At 39.2% G+C, this 26,483-nt stretch overlaps 1 protein-coding gene across 2 annotated transcripts; it reads right to left on the bottom strand.

Moving 5' to 3' along the window:
- Positions 1–16,010: 16,010 nt before the first annotated feature.
- ZFAND5 (zinc finger AN1-type containing 5) lies at positions 16,011–25,668 on the bottom strand. 2 transcript variants are annotated; one of them, XM_063080439.1, is made up of 6 exons: positions 25,173–25,668; positions 20,785–20,944; positions 20,254–20,365; positions 19,544–19,647; positions 17,139–17,264; positions 16,011–16,245 (listed from the first exon to the last, which is right to left on the bottom strand). In XM_063080439.1, the coding sequence occupies exons 2-6, from the start codon at positions 20,933–20,935 to the stop codon at positions 16,097–16,099; spliced, it is 642 nt and encodes a 213-aa protein (XP_062936509.1). In that variant the 5' UTR covers positions 20,936–20,944; positions 25,173–25,668; the 3' UTR covers positions 16,011–16,096. The 2 variants fall into 2 exon arrangements, with proteins under 2 accessions (XP_062936509.1, XP_062936510.1); XM_063080440.1 differs by having other exon boundaries at positions 20,785–20,941.
- Between the last annotated feature and the right edge of the window lie 815 nt (positions 25,669–26,483).

The raw sequence follows: 26,483 nt of genomic DNA, 5'->3' as shown, positions 1-26,483 counted from the left end.
CATGGGACGGAAAAGGAAACAAGAGGAAAAATTACTAAGAGGAAACATCAGAGGTAAGGGAGTATTCTAACTAAAACAATGACTGGATTCTTGCTGAAGGCAGGCTAAATTGATCAGATACCTCCTGGGGGATGGCAGAGATGAGGAATTTGGTCAGATATTGAGGGCGATCAAATACTGAGGATGAGGTCTTATGGCTAAATCAGCTTAGCGGATTTCTTGCTAAAACTGAGCTCTTGAGAATAGGCCCAAGGATGGTGCCTCCTTGAAAAAGAGCTCAGAGGAGCTGACTACGGTTTGGTCAAGGAGAGAATCTTTGTCGGTGGTGAGTGCTTAGCATTCTTTCTGCTACGTAGACAGAAAACATTTTCCTCTGAATCTTTCAAAGTGGTGTATAAACACTGAAAATGAATGTCAATATTTCTCACAACCATGAGAAATGAAGTGTTTTATAATCATCATGGTACTTCTCAAAGAGAGCTGTTTGTTTCTTTATTGAATCTGTCATATGAAGGAAATGGTACACATTGATGTAGTTTTTATCTGTGGCTAATACTGTTAATAATGTCTTTGTAACTAATATTCACTTATAACATACCAGGATTATAGTCAACCTAATTGTTCTTTCTGCACTGTATTAAAATAGTTAAAGGAAGACTCCTTGGTCACACATTCTAGTCCTTGTTGTATCCTTTATGCAGCTGGTTGAATTGCGTCTCTCAGAAAGATATGTCAAGTCTTAACCCCAGTACCTGTGAATGTGACCTTATTTGGAAATATTCTTTGCAGGTGTTGTCAAATTAAAATGAGATCATACTGGATTAGTGTAGGCTCTAAAACCAATGACTATCGTTATAAGAAGAGAAAGAAAAGGGCGATTTGGATATAGACACACACAGACACACAGGAGGAAGGCCATGAAGATGAAGGCAAAGACTGAGGTGATGCAGCAACAAGAAAGGAACCTCAAGGACTGTGGATGGCCATCAGACATTAGAAGAGAGGTGTAGAATGGATCCTCCCTCAGAGCCTCCAGAATAAACCAACTCTCCTGACACCTTGATTGCAGACTTCTAGCCTCCAGAACTGTGAGAAAATAAATCTGTGTTTCTATTAAGGGACCAATTTTGTGGTAATTTGTTACAGTAGCCCCAGGATACTTGTATTTCACTTGCAAAGAAACTGGTCTTTAAGAGAGACACCATCAATAGACTCCTACTTTGTCCAAGGCACTGGTAGGCACTGGTGATGCAAAGAGGTAGAAGGAGCTTACAAACTAGTGAAGGTGAAAGACATGTAAATAGATATATTTGACTTCAACTGTGGAAAGACATTCTTGTCCTTTACAATCCTCAACCCAAAAAGAAAACACACAATGTCAAAGATTAGGCTTGTATTACCACTTCTGACTCTCCCTCTAATTGTCAAAATACACACTTCAATAGATTCCTATTAGGGCTGGCCTGTTAGCTCAGTTGGTTAGAGCGTGGTGTTGTAACACCAAGGTCAAGGGTTCAGATCCCCACACCAGCCAGTCAGAAAAAAAAAAAAAAAAAACCCTCAAAACCAAAAACAAACAAAAACTATTGCTTAACTGTAATCTTTGAAGATATTAAGGATTTTTCTGACATAATACAAACTATAGTACAGGAAACATCCCATTTGTTTATCCAGAAGACTTAAGGGAAATATCACTGATGCTTTAGTGTTTAAGACCTTTATGTTTTAGAATGTTACTACAATACACAAGCTAAAAAGTGTAAAACAGTCAATACTTCTTGGAAATCATTTCATATCAGAGAAATAAGAGCAAATAAAAAACAGTTCTTCATAATGCAGGTTGGTTTTTGATGCCAAACAAAATAACTTTTTTATATGTTTGAGATGGGATGTTCAACTTGGAATACCATTGTCTTAATCTGTTTGGGCTGTTATAATAAAATACCATAGACTGGGTAGCTTATTAATAACAGAAATTTGTTTCTCACAGTTCTGGAGACTGGGAAGTCCCAGATCAAGTTTCCAGCAGATTTAGTGTCTGCTGAGGGCCATCTTCTCCCTGTAACCTTAGATGGTGTAAGAGTAAGGTAGCTCTCTGGGATCTCTTTCATAGGGGCACTAAATCCCATTCATTAGGACTCCACCCTCATGACCTAATCTTCTCCCAAAGGCTCCACCTCCTGACACCAACACTGGGGGTGGGGGTTAGGTTTCAACATGTGAATTCTGGGGGGACACAAACATCCAGACCATAGCAAACACCAATTAGAAACCATTTTATGAGCAATTGAAACTGTCAGCAAACCCCTGTGTATGTGCTAGGAAATAAAGTCAGATAAATAATAATGCTGATAACTGTTTGACAGCTTTTGGGATTGCCCTTTTTTGTTACATCTGCTAAATGTGAGACCAAATTGTTATCAGCTCATTGCGGAAGAATCGTAATACTACAGTGGGGTCCTGACTCCATGACTGTGTAACTCATCATTTTTTAAGGTTTTGTTATGACCTAACTTTGCTAAGGAGCTGGTTAACTGTTGATTTCTTTCTTTCTTTCTTTCTTTTAAATCAAATAAAATTTATTAAATTCACAAAGGACTCCATGCTGTAATTAAAAGAGGAAAGTCTTTTTAATTTTAATCAAGAAGAACAATACAATGAAATGACTGTTTGCTAAGCAAAAGAATGTGAATCATGAGTTGGAGATAAAATAGTGCTGAGGAGAAACTAGATTCCATTTGTTATAAGCAATTCATATTTATTTGTGGATGCAAAAATATCAGATAGAATAATTTCAATGTCAGAATTGTTAAATATATAAAACATAAGTCCATTACAAAAAGGGGAGCTGTAGGTAAAAAAAAAAAAAAGAAAAAGAAAAATGTTCACTTAATAAATTTATTTTTATTTTATTTTATTTTTTGGAATATCTTTAGAACTAAATTTATTTTATTTTATTTTAAAGAAAATGTAATTTTATTGATATTATTTTTTTACATTCTAGGATGTTGTTGCAGAGCAGTTGGGAGGAAGGAGGAGGGGGAAAGGGGAAGGAAATGGGATGGAAGGAGGAAGGAAGAGGGGTGGGATTGAGGCCTGTGGTCCCCCCCTCATTCCCACAAGGGAGATGGGGGGTGGGCTTCCAGCCATGGCTTGGTCATTGCCAGGCTGGGTGCAGATGTCACAGGAGTGTGGCAAAAGCCCTTGTCGCCCCCACCACACCAGCTCAGGAACCCAGGTCCCTTCTTGCTGGGGCTTGGTGGTCATCGTTGGGCTGGTTGCACATGGGGAGGGGTGTGGCCGAGGCCCTTGCCCCCTTGGTTTCTATTCCTAGGAGTCTCATAATGGACTAAATAAAGTGAACTCAGTGAATCTCATTGGTTCAATTTTGGTAGTTCAGGTAGAAAATTCCACATTAGATTTCTCATGTTCATGAGGTTATCAGAGATGGGAAAGGGGGATGGGGATGGGGTTTAGCAAGAAATTGATAAAGGGCCACAAAAAATGATTACAATGTGTAATGTTGAATATACTAATTATCCTGATTTGAGCATCACATATGGCACACATGCATTGATATTTAATGGTATACCCCACAGATATGTACAATCAATTATGTTCCAATTAAAAAAAATTTTTTTGTCGTGTTTAAACACCAAGGTTGAGGATTCAGATCCCTGTACTGGCCACCCACTGAAAATAAGTAAATAAAAATAAATAAATAAATAAAAGCCTGTGCTTTAAAAAAAAAAAAAAATATTATATTCAAATATTTATGTACTGTGATGCATTTCCCTAAGAAAAAAAGACAAAGAATTTTCTAATGAGTTGGCCCTCATTTGGCACATAAAGTCAAATCTAGTTCAACTCTATTCACGGATGTGTGCGGGGTCAGCAATAGATCATTTACAGCAACAGGTTACACTGAAGTTCTTTGTAGCCCATGTAACACAAGTCACCATTGAGGTGCTGTAAAACCAAATTACAAGATGGCCCAGCACCTAGGAAATACTCAGGTCAAAAGGCACCAAGGAGAGAAAACTATAAGTCAGTCAGCTACTATCTGCAGGCAGCCATGTCAGCCACCCCTCAGCCCTGCCACCCCTCACCAGGTCCTAAAGTCATTACATTTCATCTCAAGGAGTACTCTTATCACAGGCACATGGTCATTCAGCCTACTCTGTCTGCACCTGCCACCATGTGAGCCACTTTCTGAAGTCTCTGCAGGAGAGGCCTCCTTCTAAACACCTTGCAGACATCTGTATCTCCTCTAGATCCCCTAACTTTACCCATCTTGGGCTACAGCTGATGACCTGTGCTAGCAACACAGGTTATCTCGCTTAGGTAAGTATTAACCAGAGGGGCTTCATCTCCACCATTTACATCAATGGTTATAACCCTTTCCCTTCCATAGTAGGGAGATGAACCATCCTGCTTCCTCAATAATCAGTGAGAGTTTGGGTTTGATGGCTCTCCTACTGCTTTCCAGCTATGATTTTTCTTAACTAGACTAACATAGCTTGGGGCAGGGAGGGCAGGTTGAAGATGAGATGGCAAAGTGTGCAAATAGTTTTGAGCATCAGTACCTACTCTGTGCTAAATATTGTGCTCAGCTTTCTAGATGTTATTTCAATTACTTGGAATAAGAACATTGTAAAGTTGTCTTGTTAGGCCCACTTTTCTATTGAGAAAACAGAGGCATTAAATAACTTGCTCCAAACTACGTAGCTATGAAAACTGAAGCAAAAAGAAAAAAAAAAAAAAAAAGAAAACCTGCAGCAAAGACTTGAGCCCAGGTCTGTCCAATGTAATTTCAAAATTCTTGATTTTTCTACTACATTTCTCTTGGAGACAGTTACTCAATGTTGCCCAACCTCTTCAGTCAAGGTCACCTCTGCCTCACTCCAGCCCTAGTGACCTTCCCATGTTCCTGGGAAGATGGTGGGGCACACTTCTCTAGATGACTGTCTTATATCTCTTGGAACCCAAAAGCCATCCCAATAATTTTTCTAAATTTTTGTGTTTTTTTTTGGCAGCTGGCCAGTGCAGGAATCTGAACCCTTGATCTTGGTGTTATAACACTGCGTTCTAACCAATGGAACTAACCAGCCAGCCTTGAAATTTCTTAGTATATGCTCATATGGCCCTGAATTGCATTTGGGGATATGAGGCCAAGACCTCAGTGATAACTAAATAGTTTTATCTATCTTTCAATTATGTACTTACATTTAATTAAATGGGTGCCCACCTTTCTGAAAATGCTTTTGAACCAGATTTTGAAGTTGTACAAGTGGGTGACAGTGGGTATGCTTGTAACTGTTTGAATTCCTTGGCCTAGCTTCTTGCTCAAATTTTCTAGACAACTCACATAACGCAGTAGAAATATGGCTCTTTATTCCCACTGCCTTTCCTTAACCCTTCTCCAGAGTAGGGGAAGTGAGACTATAGCTTTGAGGAGCTTTCCCTCTGGGATAGTAAATCAGAGGGTATCCATGAACAAGTAGGTAAAATGGGTGAAATACCCATCTGAGTTTGAGTTTTACTGTTGAGTTTCACTGACCTTCAAAGAATAATGTGATAAGTGGTTACTTTTTGGAAGAATTTTTCAGGTGAAAAGTCTGAGCTACATATTGAGGAGTCATAAGATTAAAATTTAAGTGGGTTTGCTTCTATGTCAGTATTTTGCAAAATACTGTAACGTGGTCCAGTGGACAGAAAACAATAAACACAAAATTTCTAATGAGACCATGTACACCTGCACTTTGAAATGGGATAATACATAGATACAGAAAGCTATATTTACAACAGTTCAAGTAAGTGAACCAATGGACTGTCCAATCTCACCTCTGTTTTTATTGTATGGGCCTAGTTTGTGGGAGAGAAGTATGTTTATTCCAAAGCAGTGCTTTCCAAATCTGGCCAATTAACAGAATCACTTAGGGAAGTGCTATTAAACGTACAGATTCTCCTACATATTCTGATTCAGTGAAAATGAATCGAGACCCAAGTGTGTGTGTGTGTGTGTGTGTGTGTGTGTGTTTGTTTTTAACTCTCCAGTTGATTTTGGTGATCAACAGGTATGAAAATGGCTTCACTAAAAGATTTAGGCTACCTTTCCACTCTTACGCATGACTCAGGCAACTCTATTTTCAATGTCTGGATCAATGGTTTGAGAGAGATTATATAAGCATTAGAAGATTTTCAAAGATTGATTCTAAAATATCCTTCCAGTGATAGCAGGCTGGGATATAGGTTCAGGGAGAAAATATACACCAGAAGAGGGATCAGTCAGTACTAAAGTGCTGTTGTCCTGAACAGACTCAGACTAAATTTTAACTTCTCTACTATTTTAGCCTTGGAAATAACAGTATAGAGATGGTTTGGTTTCTCTCCACCACCCAGAACAGCACCCTGACAATTCAGCCAGGGCTATGACAAGACATTTGGACCTAAAAGGTTGAGACAATCACTATGTAAGATAACACACTTGAAACTCACATTTCTTGGCCTGCAAATACATGCATCTGCAAAGCATGATGTCATAAGATCCTGGTCTGTGTTTGAGAGGAGGAGTAGGAAGGGGATATCAGGAAAAAGCAAACTAAGATGGCGAGGCAAGGTTACTTTTTAAAGGATCAGTCAGAGGACTATGTTTGTGACTCACCAATTTATTTCCTCCTTCAGTTCATGGAACCAGTGTTGCTGGCTCTAACAAAAGGAGAAAAAGTACTACTTTTCTTTTAATATTATCTCAGAGAAATAAGGCAGATTTGGTATTCCTGGCCTGTGTAACACCTAGTTCCTCCTTAAAGTATTCAAGTATCTTCACAGGAAGGTCATTGAGATCCTGAATTTTTTTTTGAGTCACGGATCACTTTGAAAATTCTAAGAAACAGAGACACCAAATTTTGCATGCAATTTCAAGGATTTATGGACCCCAACTTAAGAAGAACAGTCAGACTTACAGAAAAGCTAGTGGTGGGATTTCATTTCCATTCCACCAAATGAATTTAAGTTGATTAAAAAATGACTGTTACACTTCACAAATCAGAATCTGGCCAGAGTCACAGTTTTTGAGTCACATACTTTAAAAGTCAGTATCTAACCACCATTGCCTTCCCACCCTGGAATGAAAAATTTGCTCCCCACCTACAACAGCTACGAATTTTGTAAGGTGCATTGTCACTGGGAGAAGAGGTTTCAAATAATGATCTATACCTAATAGTATCCAATATTAATTCTGACTACCCATCCTCACAAAACTCAAATAAATTTACTTTCTCAGTTCTAGAATCAACATAGCCAACTCAGTAATTAAGAAGATTATTTGTGTCTATTGCACTAGTCCAAGATCTTGAAAGCTGAAACCATGTATGCCTCACTTATCCTGCTCACACACGGCACAACTAGGCCATAGGGAGATGCTCAGTGTCAAATACAAGAATCGGTTTGCTCCTCTCAGTTCTCAATGGTTTCCCAGGAGATGACATAGCCTTCCACAGAAGCAAACCATGAGAACCCTCTTGTTAACAACTAAAACGCCTGTTTCATTTGGTTTCTACTACATATCATACCTCTAGTTCATTGTAAAATGCAGCTATTGATCCTTAGCTTTGCTAATGCATACTACTGAACAACTAATTTTACTATAAAGTAATTTTTGGTTTTGGGTTGTTTTTTTTTTTTGGCAGCTGGCTGGCGCAGGGATTGAGTAACTTCACTATAAAGTTTGAAATGCTGTAATCAGTACCAAGTACTATGTTCAAACCAGTCTGGAGGTTTCTTTGTAAGTATATCATTGGGCAGATTTGGTTAGCTAGACATTGTTCAGGGTCCTTAAAGATGCCTTTCTTAGAGTTGAGGGTGATGTTATGTAATAGAGTAGCCAATAGCCACATATGACTAGTGAGCCCTTGAAATGCAGCTAGTCAATTGAGACGTGCTCTAAGAAATTGAAAATAGTACAGAAAAACAATGTAAAATATCTCAATACATTTTTATATTGATTTCATGCTGAAATGATAATATTTTGGACATACTGGCCTAAATAAAATACATTAATATTAACTTTACTCAGTTTTTACTTTTTAAAATGGGGCTATTAGAAACTATAAAATTACATATCGACTTGCATTAAACTTCTGTTGGACAGCACTGGTGTAGAAAATTTAAAGTACCAGCTGTTGACACAAGAACCACTGATAGTATTTTGAAGTGATTAAACTTTTTTATTTTTGGTAAATTGATTTTATATAATATGTTATCATTTGTATAACTTTAGTATCTCAGTGTATTAAGATGGGGATTAATTTACCCATTTTCCTAGATTCCCTTCTGAGTTTAGTAGGGATCTTTGAAAAATACCCTCCCCAGTCCAGAAAATTGTCAGGAAAAACTCCTCTAGCTTGGACAAAAACCAGAGTTTGAGATATCTTAGTAAGCATTTAGTCAGATATTAGAGCATTCGTGGTGTTTCTGGCCTGGAGAGATTAGGAATAATTTCTAACCATCTTGTTTCTTATGTTCATAAAGTGACTATATCTTGTTGTTGTTTTATAAAAACCCATGTGTTATCTCGATCACCTCAAAGCCAAATAGGAATAACCATGTATAATCAACTCAAACAATTTAACAGCAGTAATTAAAAAAGCACAAATGAAATAAACGAATTGTAGTATTGGAGTGCTACACCTTTCTCGTGCTAGGAGCATACTCATACCATTTCTAGGTTTTGTTTAAACACATTTTAATTTTGTTAAACCTAAACCAGACCTTGCTTAATTTTATTAGGTTGTTCTTCGTAGGTGTTGTATAAAATCAAGTAAATTGTGAAACTGTGTTTAAGAACCATAGGGTAAAAAAAAAAAAAAAAAAAAAAGAAAATTATGACCTTAAAATGAAAAGTAGTTTTGGATTCATACTATCTTGTTAAAATCATGAAAAACCTGTATTAAGAAAACTCTCACCAAAATGTGAGTTTAGAAATAATTACCATGGAAGATACATCCCAAAAGAGATCAAATAAAAGTAAACCTATTCTTTAATCTTCTCTCCTTTGACTTCACACCCTGAATCTTTACCAGTGTAATCCTTTTCTTCATATTTTTTACTAGTATATTTTTTTAACTTAGTGTTACTAGTGTAATCTTCCTTTTAGTATTGAGTTACATAATGGTTGTATCTTCTATACTGAGTGGATACCACAGTTGTGATAAATGGGATGCTTGCTATGCTACCATGGGTCCCAATTTATTAAGTAAAAACTTTTTTTTTTGCAGTTGGATGGTACTGGGATCTGAACCCTTGACCTCGGTGTTACCAGACCCTCGCTAACCAAGTCAGTTTTAAAAGCCTTTCTTTCAGCACCGCACTCTCCCGAGTGAGCCACGGGCCGGCCCCTAAAAGCCTTTCTTTCAAAGACCCCAATAAACATGCCTATCACTTGAATGCTAAAGGGCTATGCTTGAATATGAAGGCACATATTTTAATGCCCGTTGCTTGCATTTGCTTCTAACAGATACCATTGCTTTATTACACCTCTGTAGTCTCATGTTCCTAATTTTTGGCATCTGATACAATCTAGTCACTGCTAGAACTGGTTTTGCTGTCCCAGAAATCCAAAACAATCTAATTTTCATGCCAACAAAATAAATAAGCCACAGTATGGCCAAAAATGAAACTTGTTTAAACATGGGTAATTATAGCAGGCATTAAAACCTAACACAAATGTTTAAGGCTAATGGATGCAGTGACATATTAACCATTCTTATTTAAGTCTTACAACTTTTTACTATAGAATTACTCTTACAATAGCAATTATCAGTGCAAAACAACATTAGAAACCAAATATTTTTAGTATGTGGGTGTTATTACTAAGACCTACAATGGCCTACGTCTGGGGTGGGGGTCCTCAGGAAATGTCACCCTAGTAAGGAAGTACTCTTCTCATAGGGGTGGACATGGAACCAGATCACCAGAATGCATGAGTTTTCTTGAAAGAAACGTTTGAGGCTCTGTAAGAGTAGATGTGGTGCCACACAATAGAAAATCTATACGTTTACATGGCATTCTAATTTGCATATTTGAACACACTTTTAGTGATAGAGAGGGACAAAGGCAAAAGCATATTACATATTTAGGACCAGCTAACTTAAAACATTTGCCATGGATTAAAATGGAACAAAGGCTGAGTAAACTTCTTAGACACTAGTGTTTGAGCTCATCTAGGCTAGTTTATATATTTTTCTGGCTGATGCCTGAGTTCTTAAGGGTAAGTGCTTAAGGAAATGTTATTTTATGAACAGTTTTTGAACTTGATTAAAATTTAAGAATGTATTAGGTTTCCTATTAATTTGAGTAGACTTATAGATTATCCCAGTTCCTGAACAGCCTTGGTTATCATTTTAGATATGTACAACCTGAGGTTATGTGGTGACAGTGCTAATCAAAATCATCAGGAAAAAATATATTCAAAACAGATTAACCAGCTAGAAAATAATCTATAACTTTTTTCATCTTGCTGTTAATGATGTACCACATGTGAAGTATGACCTAGCAACAATAGTACCCATACAAAAATAGCACATTGTAGACAAAATGAATTCTTACACTTCTGCCATAAAACAATGTTAACTTTTACTTCCAGGACTGTAACAGAAATGCAGTCTGGGGGAAAACACAGAAACAGTGCTTTACTTTTATGTAAATTAAAACCCAGCATTTGTGCATGAAAATAGCTGTACTAAATGACACTTTTGCATTCTGCCGTATATATACACTTGTTCTTAAAGCAGATTGTACAAACACCAGAAACTGCTTTGTGAAATTTTAAGCTTCTTTTCATTAAAAGCCTGCTGCCATACCCACAGAAACTCTCCTGGGTAGTTTAAGGCTACATAATCTTATTTCTAATTAACCATACCAGCAACCATACCCATCACTCTTCAAAATTATAAGCTAATATTTATGGACAAAGACCACATAAGAACTTTGCATTCAAACAGACAGATGAGGCAAATTAAGTCTTTGTACATAGCCAGATGTTTACATGTGGAAAAGATCAAACAACCGGATACCTAAGATGCATGTGAGTCTTTGGAACAAAGGGTATGAGATGGGATGAGAGCCTTCGCTTCTCAGCGTGTATCAATAAATTCGTTTTTGAACCATGTGAATGTATTGCCAATTCAAAAATAAAATTGTAACAGTAGTATGCTTAACATCTTCCTATTATTACATTACTTGATAGACATTTTTACTTGGTAAGAACTTCATTTAATGTCAACATCTGCAAACTCTTTACCTTTTCCCTATACAACTTAATATAACAAATCCTATTAGGTTTCAGATTGTCAAGTCCTGGAAATTACTGTTAAAATTAACAGTACTGGCATAAAAACAGATACACTGATCAATGGAATAGAATAGAGAATCCAGAAATCAACCCACACACTTACTGCCATCTGATCTTTGATAAAGGCACCAAGCCTATACACTGGGGAAGAGACTGCCTCTTCAGCAAATGGTGCTGGGATAAATGGATATCCATATGCAGGAGAATGAAACTAGACCCATATCTCTCACCATATACTAAAATCAACTCAAAATGGATTAAGGATTTAAATATACACCCTGAAACATTAAAACTTCTTAAAGAAAACATAGGAGAAACACTTCAGGAAATAGGACTGGACACAGACTTCATGAATACGACCCCAAAAGCATGGGCAACCAAAGGAAAAATAAACAGATGGGATTATATCAAACTAAAGAGCTTCTGCACAGCAAAAGAAACAATTAACAGAGTTAAAAGACAACCAACAGAGTGGGAGAAAATATTTGCAAAATATACATCTGACAAAGGATTAATATCCAGAATATACAAGGAACTCAAACAACTTTACAAAAAAAAAAAAGAAACCCAATTAAAAAATGGACAAAAGAGCTAAGTAGGTATTTCTCTAAGGAAGATATACAAATGGCCAACAGACATGAAAAAATGCTCAACATCACTCAGCATCCGGGAAATGCAAATCAAAACTACACTGAGATACCATCTCACCCCAGTTAGGATGGCTAAAATCCAAAAGACTCTGAACGATAAATGCTGGTGAGGTTGTGGAGAAAAAGGAACTCTCATACATTGTCAGTGGGACTGCAAAATGGTGCAGCCTCTATGGAAAATGGTATGGAGGTTCCTCAAACAATTGCAGATAGATCTACCATATGACCCTGCTATCCCACTGCTGGGAATATACCCAGAGGAATGGAAATCATCAAGTCGAAGGTATACCTGTTCCCTAATGTTCATCGCAGCACTCTTTACAATAGCCAAGAGTTGGAACCAGCCCAAACGTCCATCATCGGATGAGTGAATATGGAAAATGTGGTATATCTACACAATGGAATACTACTCAGCTATAGAAACGAATGAAATACTGCCATTTGCAACAACATGGATGGACCTTGAGAGAATTATATTAAGTGAAACAAGTCAGGCACAGAAAGAGAAATACCACATTCTCACTTATTGGTGGGAGCTAAAAATAAATAAATAAATTCACACACACACAAAACCAAAAAACTGGGGGGGGGGGGGGAGAAGACATAACTACAATTCCTTGAAGTTGATACGATAAGCAAACAGAAAGGACATTGTTGGGTGAGAGGGAGGAGAGGGAGGAGGGAGGGAGGTTTCAGTAAAAGGCCACAATAATCAACCACATTGTATATCGACAAAATAAAATTAAAAAAAAAAATTAACAGTAACGAATACCATACTTACTATTTAAGTGCTGTATTTTCACACTCCTGAAGTAGTTTCCATTGTCAACTAACAGATGAAGCAGTCCAATGTGGGCCTAAAGTAACTTTCCCAAGACAACAGTCTGGTTCCAGGATCTGTGATCTTAACCATTACATCCTACAGCTCAAAAAGAGCTCTTTCCTTTGCAAACTAATCCATGCTCTGGGAAGCCCACCTCAGATCAAATCTGAAAACCCAGTTTTACACATTGGACCCACTTAAGATTAGATTTGAAAAAGAGAATTCATATCATGGCCTGTCCTGACGAAATAATTCTTGGGTGGTGCGGATGCAAAAATTTGTCTGTTTATGTAATGGGGAATACAGTATATTCCTAAAATGCTTAATATCTCAGTGTACGTTCCAGTTAAAGCCCACTCAGTCTGGACTGAGAAAAACATTGAAGTTGGAGTGCAAGAATCTGGGTAAAATTGAATCTTCCTAGGTGACTTACACATTTAATTCCCTTCTCCCCAATCAATGGATGTTCCTGACAAATTAACTCAAGTTGAAATCCACTCAAAATTAAGGTTTGTGAAAAGTGATCATGGAAACATTACCAGTCCCTTGCTACTATTCAGAGAATTTCACAGATGAGTGGGGTCTGAGGAGCCATCACCTTTCCATCCAAGTCTTCTCTCTCACATACTACTCTTTGATTTCAAAACTTATTAAGATTTAAAACTTACCAAGCAAGCTGACTGGTTAACTCAGTTGGCTAGAGCGTGGTGCTGATAACATGACAAGGTCCAGGGTTCCGTCCCTGTACCAGCCAGCCACCAAAAAAAAAAAAAAAAAAAAAAGCCACATTCTATTGCCAGGTAGCGCTGAGGGAATAAATGTTTCATTTTAAACTTGAAAATTCATCAAGCTCCCCTTCTAAATACCATAATTTTCAACTCAATTGTGATACCCCAATACCCTTTGTATTTGGGGAGATACTAACCTTATCTTAGCATATAAACATCTACACTCATCTGCCCTCACAGGCAGTAAAAGTATCAGCATGCAAAGAACTGTATCAGTTAAAAGTAAACCAGGGTAAGTATTCCATCCCAAACTCCATCACTGAGAGGCAATGGTTCCGCTCTTGGCTTGTTACCCTGTGGGCAAAATTGGCATGTACTGTTACTCGTCTTTATTACCTGGCATGACACCAGCAAAGACCAAGTCCACAGATCCGTCACTACATTACAAACCCGAAACAGAAATAAAACAACTTTTTTTGTATGCAGAAAGTCATGTCTACTTTCCTCTTCAGGGTTTTTATAAAAGCCATCTATTAAAGCAAAACGTGGAAAAGGGAGATAGGCCGTGATTGCTCAAATTTTGTTCCTTTCTCAAGTTTTAAGACTGTCCAGATCCTAAAGGTGCTTATCCAACTCTTCAGAAGTAGTCTATCCTAGGCCGGCCCGTGGCTCACTCGGTAGAGTGCGGTGCTGATAACGCCAAGGCCACAGGTTCGGATCCTATATAGGGATGGCCGGTTTGCTCACTGGCTGAGCGTGGTGCTGACAACACCAAGCCAAGGGTTGAGATCCCCTTACCGGTTATCTTTAAAAAAAAAAAAAAAAAAAAAAAAAAAGTCGTCTATCATACCATACTTATATTTCAAAAAACTCATCTCAATGGTTCTCACTTGAAGTCCCTTGAGTTCAGGACAGTAATGGAAAAAAGAAATTTACAATATAGCCATGCAAAGTCCACATAAACTATGAAGTTGAACATGTAACATTTCTAATTTTTCCCTTTTAGGATTCTAACTATGGCTTAAAAACCCAATGGACAAGTGGAAGTTTCCCTCTGTACATGGCTTTTATTATTTACATAATACAATATAGCATTGATGCTGAATAGAATGATTATGTGCAATACATAAATATGAACTATCTGTACACATCTGCAGATCTAACTCAGAACTAAGGTACATAAAATTGAAAGCAAAACTGAATGCTTTAATAAAAGTAAAAACTAGGAATGAACACTGCAATAAATCAGAAGTAGTGCCTCGTGTACATACTTAACTATTTACAGATGAAAACAGGCATTATCACAACACTATTCTAACTATACTCATTTATATATAAAAAACACAAGTTTCATACATCACAAGAAACCTTCCATTATAACACAGAAGTGATATTACCAGACAAGCATCAGTGAAGTATACTGCCTTTTCTAGTTGTTATTGTACAATGCTGTAGATAATGCAGCCCATGCAATACACCCAAGAACACTAGAGTCCTACACCCAAGTACAATATGATAAAGCAGCCCTCCGCAAGTGGTGCTGGATACCACTAAAAAGTCTACTGCAGCCATGTTGGTTATGATTTTCCATGCAGAAGGGTACAGTTACATTAAGAACTGAAGTCTTTAAAAAGCTTTAAACATTCTTTCTTGAACCAAAACATTCAACAAAAGATGCACATGAAAAATTAACTGTTCAGATACCTTTGTAAAACTCAGATGCATGTTATTCAACAGAGCTGCTGTATGTGAAAACCAAACGTAGTTTTAATTTCTTCTTGTAAACAAATTAATCCTAGTGCAGTTCTGTACTACACATTTTTAGCAACAAGAGTAATGCAGACATCTTCTGGTGCAGGCCAGCACAATAAGCTTCAAAGATTATCTCAAGGCCCTGTTGTTGGCTTGATAGTTTTACTTATAACCAGTTGCGATGTTTACCTCATAGAATGTCTTATCTGACAGCTTTTAGAAGACCAATTTAATCAGACTTACATATGGCACCAAATATAGGTTTCATGAAAAAGGTCTGATCCTCTTTTAAAGCTTTCTTCCTGCTTCCAAAGAACATGTGAAAATTAAGAGGGTGAAGTTTAACTATGGTAGATGGTAGAAGTAGACTGCCAGTCCTTTTCTGGTATACCATTAAAAAAAAAAAAATACAGGCACATAACACTAGCCAAAGATTATACCTTGATTACATTCCCAAAAGGCAGATATGCTGCAAACATGCAGAGATTTCATTTATTTTGTTTGGCACACGGGAACTAATTTTGTCCCTATTATCTGTATTTCAATTTGCTGTGCAGATTTTCATCCAATTTTATTCAGGGGAGGGCATATACATTTTGTAGGGCTGTATCTATCCAATTCTGCCTGTAACAAACACGCGAACATCCTAAAATATCAATTATACGACAGACAAATGTAAAGTAAAACTCTGGAGAACATCAAAGGAAAATGGCCATGCATCTGCTCTTTAATGTTTTCCTACGATATATTAAAATAAAAACAAAGTTTCAGTCTCTTCACAAGTGGTAATTTATATTCTCTGGATTTTTTCAGCCACAACAACTGGATTCTCTTTTCTGATTTTTGCTGCAGCTTCTGCTTTGTAATCATATGGACAGTTGTGCTTGTCAGAGTAACGGTGAAGTCCACAAAACAAGTTTCCACATCTGCAGTCAAATCCTGTACAAACAAGAGGAAGAGTCACTTGGGAACTTGCAGAAATTAAAAGAAGCAACAATAAAAGCCTTAGTCACTAAAGAAAAATAACCAGATTTCATTGCTCTGCAACACAAAAGATAATCAACTCCCTGAATCTATTACTTTACACTGTGAAAGAACTTTTTAACTTCCTTTGACATGGTGAAAAATTCAAATAATTATATTTTGTCCTGCCCTCCAAGGGCAAATAAGGATTGTGGAGGGTAAGTACTTGATAAGCCAAACAACATAAAGAAAACAAAATGGGCTATTTGCCAGCTGATTCTACCCTGTGCTCTCCTTCCATCAACTCCCGTAGATACTATGCAGGGTAGAATTCAAAAGTTCTAATGTCAGGATACTTTGGATTCAAAACATAGTTCTACCATATGTTAACTAGGTTATGTTTCCTCAAGTGAAAACCAGGGAAAGACAACAATGAAGCTTGGAGACCTAAAGGAAAGTTTTTTTTTGAGGGGTGCGGGGGGGTGGGGAAAGCATCTGGAACATTTTGTGCCTAGCTCAAAGGAGGTGTAACTGTTCCAGCTACTTTTTCCCCAAGAGTACAAAGGAAATCAAATGGAATTAATTTTTATCAATCCAATAAAGGAAAATAATTCAGAGTGCCTGAAGTTAATAAAGGGTTTCGTATGATTCGAGAAGACAGATGGAAATTAAGCCCAATTATTTCATTCCCCAACACCTCCTTCTCCCCCTTCTTTGCCCACTCTTTTCTTTGGAAATTTTCTATTCCCGAAAGGCAGGCTTTAAAAAAAAAAAAAAATGTGTAAGACCAACCAGTCCCTTAGAAAGTGTCCAAGAGCTCCTTAATTATGGGCAGTAAAATACACTTTTTCTTATCTGATCTTTAATACCTGTAAGGCCAACTTTCTTTCTACACATGAAACATCTGTTCTTCTTTGGTTTGGGCAACTCAGGAGCTTTCTCTTCACTTTGTGATGCACTGGGCTGAGAAACTGATGGACTGGGCTGAGTGACAACTGAAAAACAGTATTAGAAATTTGTTAAGAGTTCACTGGCTGACTAAGTCAAAAGAGAAAACATTTAAGAGAAATAGATTCTTAGTAAGAAAGATGAAACTTTTCTTAAAAATATAAACTTTAAATAGAATCTATTTTACTATCAGAATTTCTTTCAAATCTAAGAATTTCCTGCCAATCATTATACTCACTTCTCTGAATTTTGTAAAATGATCACTTTACTTGAGAAACTCCCTTAAACTCACTCTTAATAGCTAGTACTAGAAAACAAAAATCCTAATTCTGTGTTAAAAAGACCCTGAAGATGCTGATCATATGCTGTTTCACCACAATGCAATTTCCTAAATGCAAACCGCTCAATTACAGTAGTTCAAGTTCATTATTTCCCAATAAAGTTCACAAACTTTTGAGATACTTGGCTATAAAAGTCATTTTGGTTTTATGCCGATAGAAAAAAGACCCTATAGATAAAACCAGACTTTGACAAAACCCAAATCCCTAAATCAACTTCAAATCCCAAAGTTTCAAAATAATTGTTTTGTCACTTTCACAAGTGTACCATATTGTCATATGTACAAAAACCTGATTTTTTAAAAACTTTCTTTTGAAAGATTAACGAACATAGTCCAGGAAATACTTGTGAAATTTTGATTTTAGACTTCTAAGGATTCCATAAGGAGAACATGAGTTTTTAAAGTACATGTTTTATTTTCCCCTTGTGAAACTTATCATTTAAAATGGGTACCAAATTTGGACAGTGAGATATGATTTACAAAAAGTCCCACCTTTTCTCCACCTAAAATAAAAAGGCTTTTATTTTTCAGTTCATCTATGACATTAGTAGAATTTGTCCTAATGAACAAAAATTACAGATTACTACTAGTTTTTTAAAACAAATACCAAAATTTACTTCTACTTATGTAAAATTCAACACCTGAAATATAAACTTAAGCTGTAATGTTAATCCAAATATTAAGAATAGCAAATTTATGTATGCAATGCTAATTACTGCCTGAACAATATGTTAGCACCAATGCTATTAGCTTATATCCAAGCTTCTATAGTGAGCTGACTGGTTTAATAACAGCTTACTCTAAAACTTTACAAATTTATAGTTCATTTAACATTAGCAATGTACCCACTGGGATCAACAGCATAATATTAGTCTAAGAGAATAATATCCCATCTACTATTTATTTCTAATAAGCTACTATGACAACCTTAACTTTCCTGATGCTATGATGGTACGAGGGTAAAGATTAATTGGGGGGGGGGGGGGGGGTTCAGCCACTTTCTTGGCTATATTTGAAAAATACGAAATTGGTTCCTAAGACATACAAGAAAGAAGGGGGGATAAGAAAAAAACTATACAGAAAAGGCAAATAGCAGCGAACCACAGAATGCCTATTAAGTAATAATAAATGCAGAGACTAGTTATAAATCTAAACCAAGACTATTCTTCCAAGGTCTGAGTAAATTTGTACACGTACACACACACACACACGTACACACACACACACACACACACACACACACAGAGTAATTTGATCAATTTTTACAGAAGTATGGAACTCATTTGAAAATACCAAATATTCAGATTCACCTGCCAAACTTAAGAATTTGACTTTATAGGACAGATAGTACACAAACTTGGCTATGGTGTTAGCAAAAACAAGCCTCAAGTTTTATAATGTAGTCACTATATCAAGGATGAAAGATCAAATAAACTATGCACACTATATAAAGTACACAGATTGTTCTTTCAAGGGCCTGACGTAGGTAATTCAAGCAAGTCAGTTTTCCTGCAACATGAGAGCACTTCTGGTTGTGCTAAACAGTCTCAAAGCCACTATCTGACGAAAACCAAAATGTCTTTCCCAAACTGAGTTTTAAACTCCCGTAAAACATAAGATAGGGGTTCTACACTTCCAACACTGACAGTATCAAGACTGAATTGTTACTGTTTTTGATTATAAAACTTTTCTTTATGGCCCTGAAATTTAAGTTCATTAAGTTCTTAACACATCCAGTCTCTAGATTACAACTTTGCTCATCTGTGGGTGTGAGGGTAGTGGGGGGATGGGTAGAGAAGAAAGAAGAGAGTAAAGAGTATGAATATTTTAACTTCAAGGTACTTTAAAAGATAGTTCTTTGCTTGGTCTGTACTTTACAGCTCTCCCTCCTCTTTGGTCCTTCGATGTGAAGGAAAGAATCCCCCCACCAACCCTTTCTCACACTAACAAATTCAGAACTGAACTAGTATTAAACAGAAAGCATACCTGGCTCTGACACCTCTGTTTTCGGGGTAGTTATTTTGTCCTCTCTTGAAATGCTCATTTCTGTCATTTGTTGAGTTACGGGCAAGGCAGCCACAGGCACATTTCTATTTGAGTTCAAGCAAACAATTATTTTTAAAGATGTTAAGGGTACTTATTTTTGAAATTTTAAGTTGTCAGTTCAATTTTTAAATTATAGTATTTCCAACATGATCAAATGGAACTAGATAAACTAAATTTTAAAAAGGATACTGGATGCTCAGCATAAATGGTTAATAAAGAAAGCAATTTGATAAATGGCTCATCAATTCAAGGCTGCATATTTGTATAGGTTACCTATATTATAACCAAATACAGATTTTTAGCTGTGCCTGTAATGTGTTTAAGGGCAAAAGGGACAGCTCTGTCAGAACACCTTGTGTGGCACTGTAATATATTCTCCAGTCTCTCTGTAATCTCTAAACCTTAATTACAAGGAAAGAAAAGCACAGCATTTTCAGCACAGTATCCTTGAGGGGGTTATGGAGTAGGGTGTAATATATATCTTTACTAATGACCTAAGAGTCAAATATTAAAGGACAGTGGAACACCTGACTGTGCAACACATGCAAAGCCAAGGGCATCTGATATATTACGTCTGTATTATTGCATGAATAGCAGACATCTTAAGTTCTTCTTTGTAGTATCAAAAACTCTAAAATGTTCATTCTTACCTTGATTTTTCAGATGTGCTGCCAGCAGCACCTTCACAGTTGTTTAAGCTAGCGTCTGCTCTCTGTACAGATGCAGAATCTGAGGTAGGACTGTTGGAACCACTAGCTGTCCCTATTTCAAAAAAGGATTTGTAAGAAACAATTCAGCACTACAAAAACTCACTTAGTATCAAGACTAATAAGTAACAAATACCTGCATTTAATTAGGTTAGTGATTTAAGCACTTTCATTCACCGTGCTGCAAATCCTATACTTAAGTGAGTATCCAAACAAAAACTATGTAAGTCATGTCCAGTGAACACAAGTATGAAACAAAACCTCAAAAAGGGAAACTGAACAGACTAGATGTTTGTAGATATTCATTCCTGATGCAGTCAGGTCAAGTACTTGGGTTGCTGCTTGAATTTCAAGCTCTTGTCAGGTCTTCTCTCCTATGGCTTTCAGCATTCTCAGTCTCAGGCCCCAATTCTTGGGTTCTATATTTTCTGTTCACCAGTTCTTCGAATGTGTTTTTCCTTGGAAACAACTTACCCATTGGGCTCATTCTGCCACTATTTTGCTGCCTCTGGAGATGTTCTTTGTAGCAAACAGAACACATTCCATTTGTCCTAGGATTCCCATAAAAGCCACATCCTGTACTACACAGCATGGGCCCAGGGGTCTGGTTAGTCTCCTGAGCCATATTTTTCTGCTACAAACAAAACAAAATTTCAGAAATTAGCATATCACCAAAATAAAACTAGTATTATACAATCACCACCTTTGTTATTTCCAAACACTAAGTCTGTTTCTAGCAAAAGCCCAAAGTGTTAATCATTAAAAAGAGCAGGCAGACATAACCACTAATGTTTTGCTGCCTTTATAAAACAAAAGCCATAAAAGGAATTGTTTTAGGGCCAAAAAAAATTATATCATTAAATATTAAAATGTATTACTTTACCTGTCACTATTCCTGGTTTCAATTTCTGAAAAGGTCTGCTGGATATCAGTTATGTTTTAATCATTTTGGGACACTGGTACTTTTAAAGTCACTTTCTGTTCTCCTGCACTACAGGCAGACCATCTCAAATCATATTTTTACTTCACTGGCTGAAAACATTTTAAAAGAGAGCTAGTAGCCCTTCCTGCTACCTTGGCACCAACAAGCGAAGCTCTAAGAATTCAGGGTTAGGGCTGACCAGTTAGTTCAGCTGGTTAGAGCATTGTGCTGGTAACACCAAGGTCCACAGTTCTATCCCTGTGCAGGCCACCCCCCCCCCCCAAGAATTGAGGGGTCAGCTGCTTATGAAACTCTTCATGTTCTACATTTGAATTGTGAAAATCTGTTTCAGAGTACTTTAATGCCAGTGCCTAGAAACATGCAACACAAAAATTATCAACCAGATTTCTCAGCCAAAGGCTGTATCAATTTTAACAAGTGCTTGTCTTCCTGATACTAGACAATAATGAAACCTTACCAAGCTCAAATTCAATATAGTAACTTAAAGCAATATAAATACATAACCTTTAGTGACGGTTTAATATTTAATGTTAGGTTACCAGAAAGAACTTTATACAGCAAATATAGCCCTGCTTTTCCAGAAGTCTTGTTAAAATTAGCATGAATATAGTAATGTGCTAATAAGTTTTCCTCTGGGTAAGAGAAAATGCACATCACTTAATAAAAATTACTTTTAAAAAAAGTCAGGGTTTTTGCATGTCATCTTAAAATATGTATAAATGTACAAAAAACAAATTTGAGAGCATTTGATTAAAGGAAAACTGCATGCTAAAATTTATGGTCACTGTCATTTTCCCAACTACCACATACTAAAATACATTCCTAATGAGTTATTAAAAAACGTTTTAACAAGTGTTAACTATTTATACCAAAATTATGGGGGAAAAAAGGGAGGTGGAGGTGGCGCTAACCAATTGTGACCTGGCCAAAATCCTAGCAATTATTCCCTAAAACATTTATTTTATTTATTTTATTTATTTATTTTTAAAAAGATGACCGGTAAGGGGATCTTAACCCTTAACTTGGCGTTGTCAGCACCACGCTCACCAGTGAGCGCACCGGCCATCCCTATATAGGATCCGAACCCGTGGCCTTGGTGTTATCAGCACCACACTCTCCCGAGTGTGCTACGGGGCCGGCCCTCCCTAAAACATTTAAATGATAGTGATCTTTCCTTTTGTTAAGCAAAAATACACCAGACAAATATTTTAAGCCACTCAAGCTGGTATGGAGAGTGACCAAGTTCTACAACTCAATCGAACAATAGTACTAATTTAGTTGATACTGTCTCTTTAAATAGTAAGTGGAATTTAGCTGACTCACTTTGGAACAGGGTACTGTAAACATTTCAACATCATTTATGAAGTTTAATAAACACTTTCAGTTGGGTTTTTAAATGCTGAGTATGAGCAAAACATTCAAACAATAAATTATGTATTTATATTTGCATACCACCCAAGCACAAAGCATGTAAATCTTTGGCCTATTCATTGTTGGGCCATTTCTTGAAGCCAGTTAAAGACTTATGTTAGTTCACATTTTCTATATAGTAAGTGCCAGTGTCATCTGATATTGGCTTTAAAAGCAAACTGGCCTAAGTTTAAACTCAACCCATCAACCCACATTAAGTAATTTTACTTAATCCGATTCTTCAAATCTGTTTATATTAAATAAAATGGGAGACCCATCTAATGATTTCACCCACTTTGATGCACAGAGAATTCCATCTTTCCTTTTTCAGAGAACACATCTACCTTCAATTCATAATATCCTTCAACTCTGATACACACGAGACACCCGGATATTAATCTTTCACATAGCTTTCCATCTTTTAGATTTTTCCCCCTACAAAGCCAGCTTTTAAATACCATCACACGTGCATAGCTTGCCTTGATATTTCTCTGAGGCTTAGATCACATGGGAGAACGCTTCAGCCTGTCACAAGGCTGCAATGTGACAGGCTGAGCTGGATGGAGGCTCTCACATAAAGCCTAGTCAACAGGGGCCTCTGAAATCAGCTTCTATTTATATCTCAGAGCCTGCCAACTCCTACACAACCCCAAGAACTAAGGATGCAGCGTTCATATATCTAACATAATAAAACAAAATGTTATTAAGGCTGCTGGGTTTTTTTCTAGTGTAGGGAGGACTAGAGAACAATCTCAAATTCAATCTAGAAGAGGCATGCATCATTAATCACCCACAAAGCCAAAATGGTCGGGCTGTTTAAAAAAAACCTAAGCATAGTGAAGGGAACATCAAAGTATAACGAATTCTCACATTTAATGGCAATAATTATTTTAGGGGCGGGGGATGTGACTGTTCGCCATTTGGTACTGTACTTCCCACCTACTTGATATTTTAGAAAAATACAATACCATTACTGTTTAGTGTTTTTAAAGTTATTAGGAACTTGAACATGCATGTTTTAGATCTGTCAGGTACAAATGGAACACATTTTTATAGTTTGTGGCTTCTAACTCATAGCTTTAAAAAAAGAAAAAAAAACCTGGATATGTAACTGAAAATTCTTCAACCCTAAATATAAACAAAAGGCTTTTACACCCATGGAATGTAGTTCTTCCAGGTGCACAAAATGTAAGATGGCAAGAACGCCCTCTCACCTGGGAGTTGAGGCCCGAGTTCTAATCTCTAATCTGCCACTAACTAAGCCAGTAACCTTGGGCAAGTCCTTACTCTCCAGATCTTAGTTCCCTCTTTGCCAAATGGAGTAGATTGATTTTTAAAGGCTCCTTTCCAGGCTTACCATCGGGCCTGGGATACAGAAAACAAGGGAAAACAAACTACAACAAATCTTTAAATTTGAGGTGTGGGGGCATTTGAAAAAAAACGTGAAATATAAAATTGCAATATTTTCACCAATTGAATTCTTAAATCCTACTTTTAAAAAAAGCATCTGATATTGGCTCGTTGCCAAACAAACAAAAAAAACACACGCAAAAAAAGCAGAAAACAAAAAACAACTTAAAAGCAAGGAGTAAAATAAAACTCATTTAGATTTCAGAAGTCTGAAAATTACCCAAATCCCAGGTTTAAGAACAGGGGCTCGGTAACCTATATACTAGCTTATCTTAATATCCTCTTTGGTGATATTCTTAGCAGGCATCCAATCAATAAAAATAACCTGACCCTTTCCCCAAAACACAACTCCACGGACTGCGGGGAAAGCGAGCAAAAAATTTCACGTTCACCAGCCTAAGTGCGCGGAACAAAGGGGAAGGCGCTCCATTTCCTCCATGAAAGACACCTTGGGGGAAAAATGCAGCGACGTCTGGAAAACTAAAACACGACGACAGACACCCTCGGCCCCTTGTTCCAGCGGATTTTAGGACAAGTTTGAGTCCCACTGGTTCTCCCATCCCCCTCCAAGAAACAGCCTCACTCAGGGAAACCTAGCAGGGCCTTCTCCAAAAACCACTGAGTCATGCACATCAGCAAGCAGCTCCGCAGGCCGGCCCGGCCGCTCGCCTCACCCGCCCCGCACCGACCCTCGACCCCGGACTGTTCGCCGGAGGGGAGGGACAGCTAGACGGTGCAGCAGGCAGGGAGCCCGGGCGCGGCCGCCGTCTCGGCCTCTTTGTTTCCGCAGGTCGGACTGCCCACGCCGGACGCCGCCGCTGAGGGCGGCCGGGACCGACGCTTGAGGCCTGGAGGCCGGCCCCGCGGAGGCCACACGCCAGGCATTGTTCCCCCGACCGTGCGTGTGCGAGTGAACCCGGGGCGCAGGGAGCCGGGCCTCGAGCGACGACGACAGGACGACGCCTCCGTCTTTGTGCTTCCTGAGTTGGCAGGCGGGCTCCCCTCCCCCGGACGTCGCCATCTGCGGCCCGCTCGGGCTTCGCCTGAGACCCGCGGCATCCCGGTCCCTTCACTCCCCTCCCAGCCCCACACCACTCACCCTGCAGAAGCCCGGATGCAGGAACGGGGCTCGCGCGAGACGCCTGTGCGGTGAGGCCGGGCCGAGGTCTCCAGGAAGGGCGAGCCGGGGGCCCTGGAGCCGCCGCCGCGGGAGCGGGTAGAAGCCTCAGGCGGAGGTGGCGCCGCCGCCGCCGCGGGGTCCTCCTTTGTTCCTGCAGCAGCGCCGAGCGTGGCCGGGACCCGCCGGAGCTCGGGGGTGGGAGGAGGGAAGCGGGGGGGGGGCCGAGGAGGAGGCGGAGGGAGGACCGGAGGCCGCGGCGGCTAACGCTTCTCGGGGCGCTCGCCCCCTGTCGCCTCACACCTCCACGCGTGGCGGGCGAGGCCGCCTAAGAGAGCGAACGGAGCGCGGGCGGCGAGGCCTGGGCGCCGTGAAGGCCCAATAACGGCGTTCTCCGTCGCTTCGGCCACCTCCAGGGAAGCTGCGCGGCTCCCGGGAGCGAGCGAGCCCCTAGCAAAGATGCACACGGCTCCACGGCCCGGCCGACTGACGCGCTCTCCGCCCGGCGCTCGGGCGGTGAGGAAAAGGAGGGGAGGGGGCGGGGCCTGTGCGTCAGCGAACACCCCGGCGGCGGCGAGCGCGATGACGTCGCGGGCCTAGGGCCCCGCCCCCGGCCTTCAGTCGCGGGTCCGGAAGGCGCGGCCGAACCTGGCGGTTCTGCCATCGCCAAGAGCCGAGTCACTGCTCCGCTGGCCGGCCCCTGGGTGGAGCTGGAAGGAGCTGGTCCTGTGGAGGATGATGCGTTTCTATTTTTAACCCAGTAGTCGGCCCTCAGCCTCTCTCCTTCGGATGCTCTCAGTCCCGCTTTGTCTCCAGCCCTGGGCAGCTGTTCCCCTCCCTCCGGAGAAGAGGAACTTCCTTATGGCTTCTGGGTTTTCTCTGTGTACGAAGCTTCCCCACCCTCCTCTTCAGTTCCAAAGTCCCGCCTGAGCACTCCTTGATGCCGCCGGGAAGGAGCAGGGTGGCCCCGCTGCCCCGCCCGCCCGAGGTCACGGGTGGCCGTGCAGTCAGGAGACGCTCGCCCCACTGGCTGCCAGGCCTCGGCCCTGGCGTCGCTGTTCTGGACACACTGTTTTGGCCAACCTGTAAAATCCCTGGAAATTGTCGATTCCAGCAAAGCGTCGTGAACTGGGAAAGCACAAAATGTTCTACTCTAGAAATACAGCGAAGGGACAAACAAGTTCGATCTGAGGCGGAGATCAGAAAAGGAGATGAGGCGGGAGGAGGAGGAAGTGCAAAAGGGAGAGGTATCGGGCAGGCGATTCAGAAATGAGGCCCATGGCCAGACTGGTG

This window comes from Cynocephalus volans, chromosome 16 (genome assembly GCF_027409185.1).
Source record: "Cynocephalus volans isolate mCynVol1 chromosome 16, mCynVol1.pri, whole genome shotgun sequence".
Classification (NCBI taxonomy): Eukaryota; Metazoa; Chordata; class Mammalia; order Dermoptera; family Cynocephalidae; genus Cynocephalus; species Cynocephalus volans.
The sequence above is the reverse complement of the archived record's forward strand: the minus strand, read 5'-3'. Positions and strand labels throughout refer to the sequence as shown.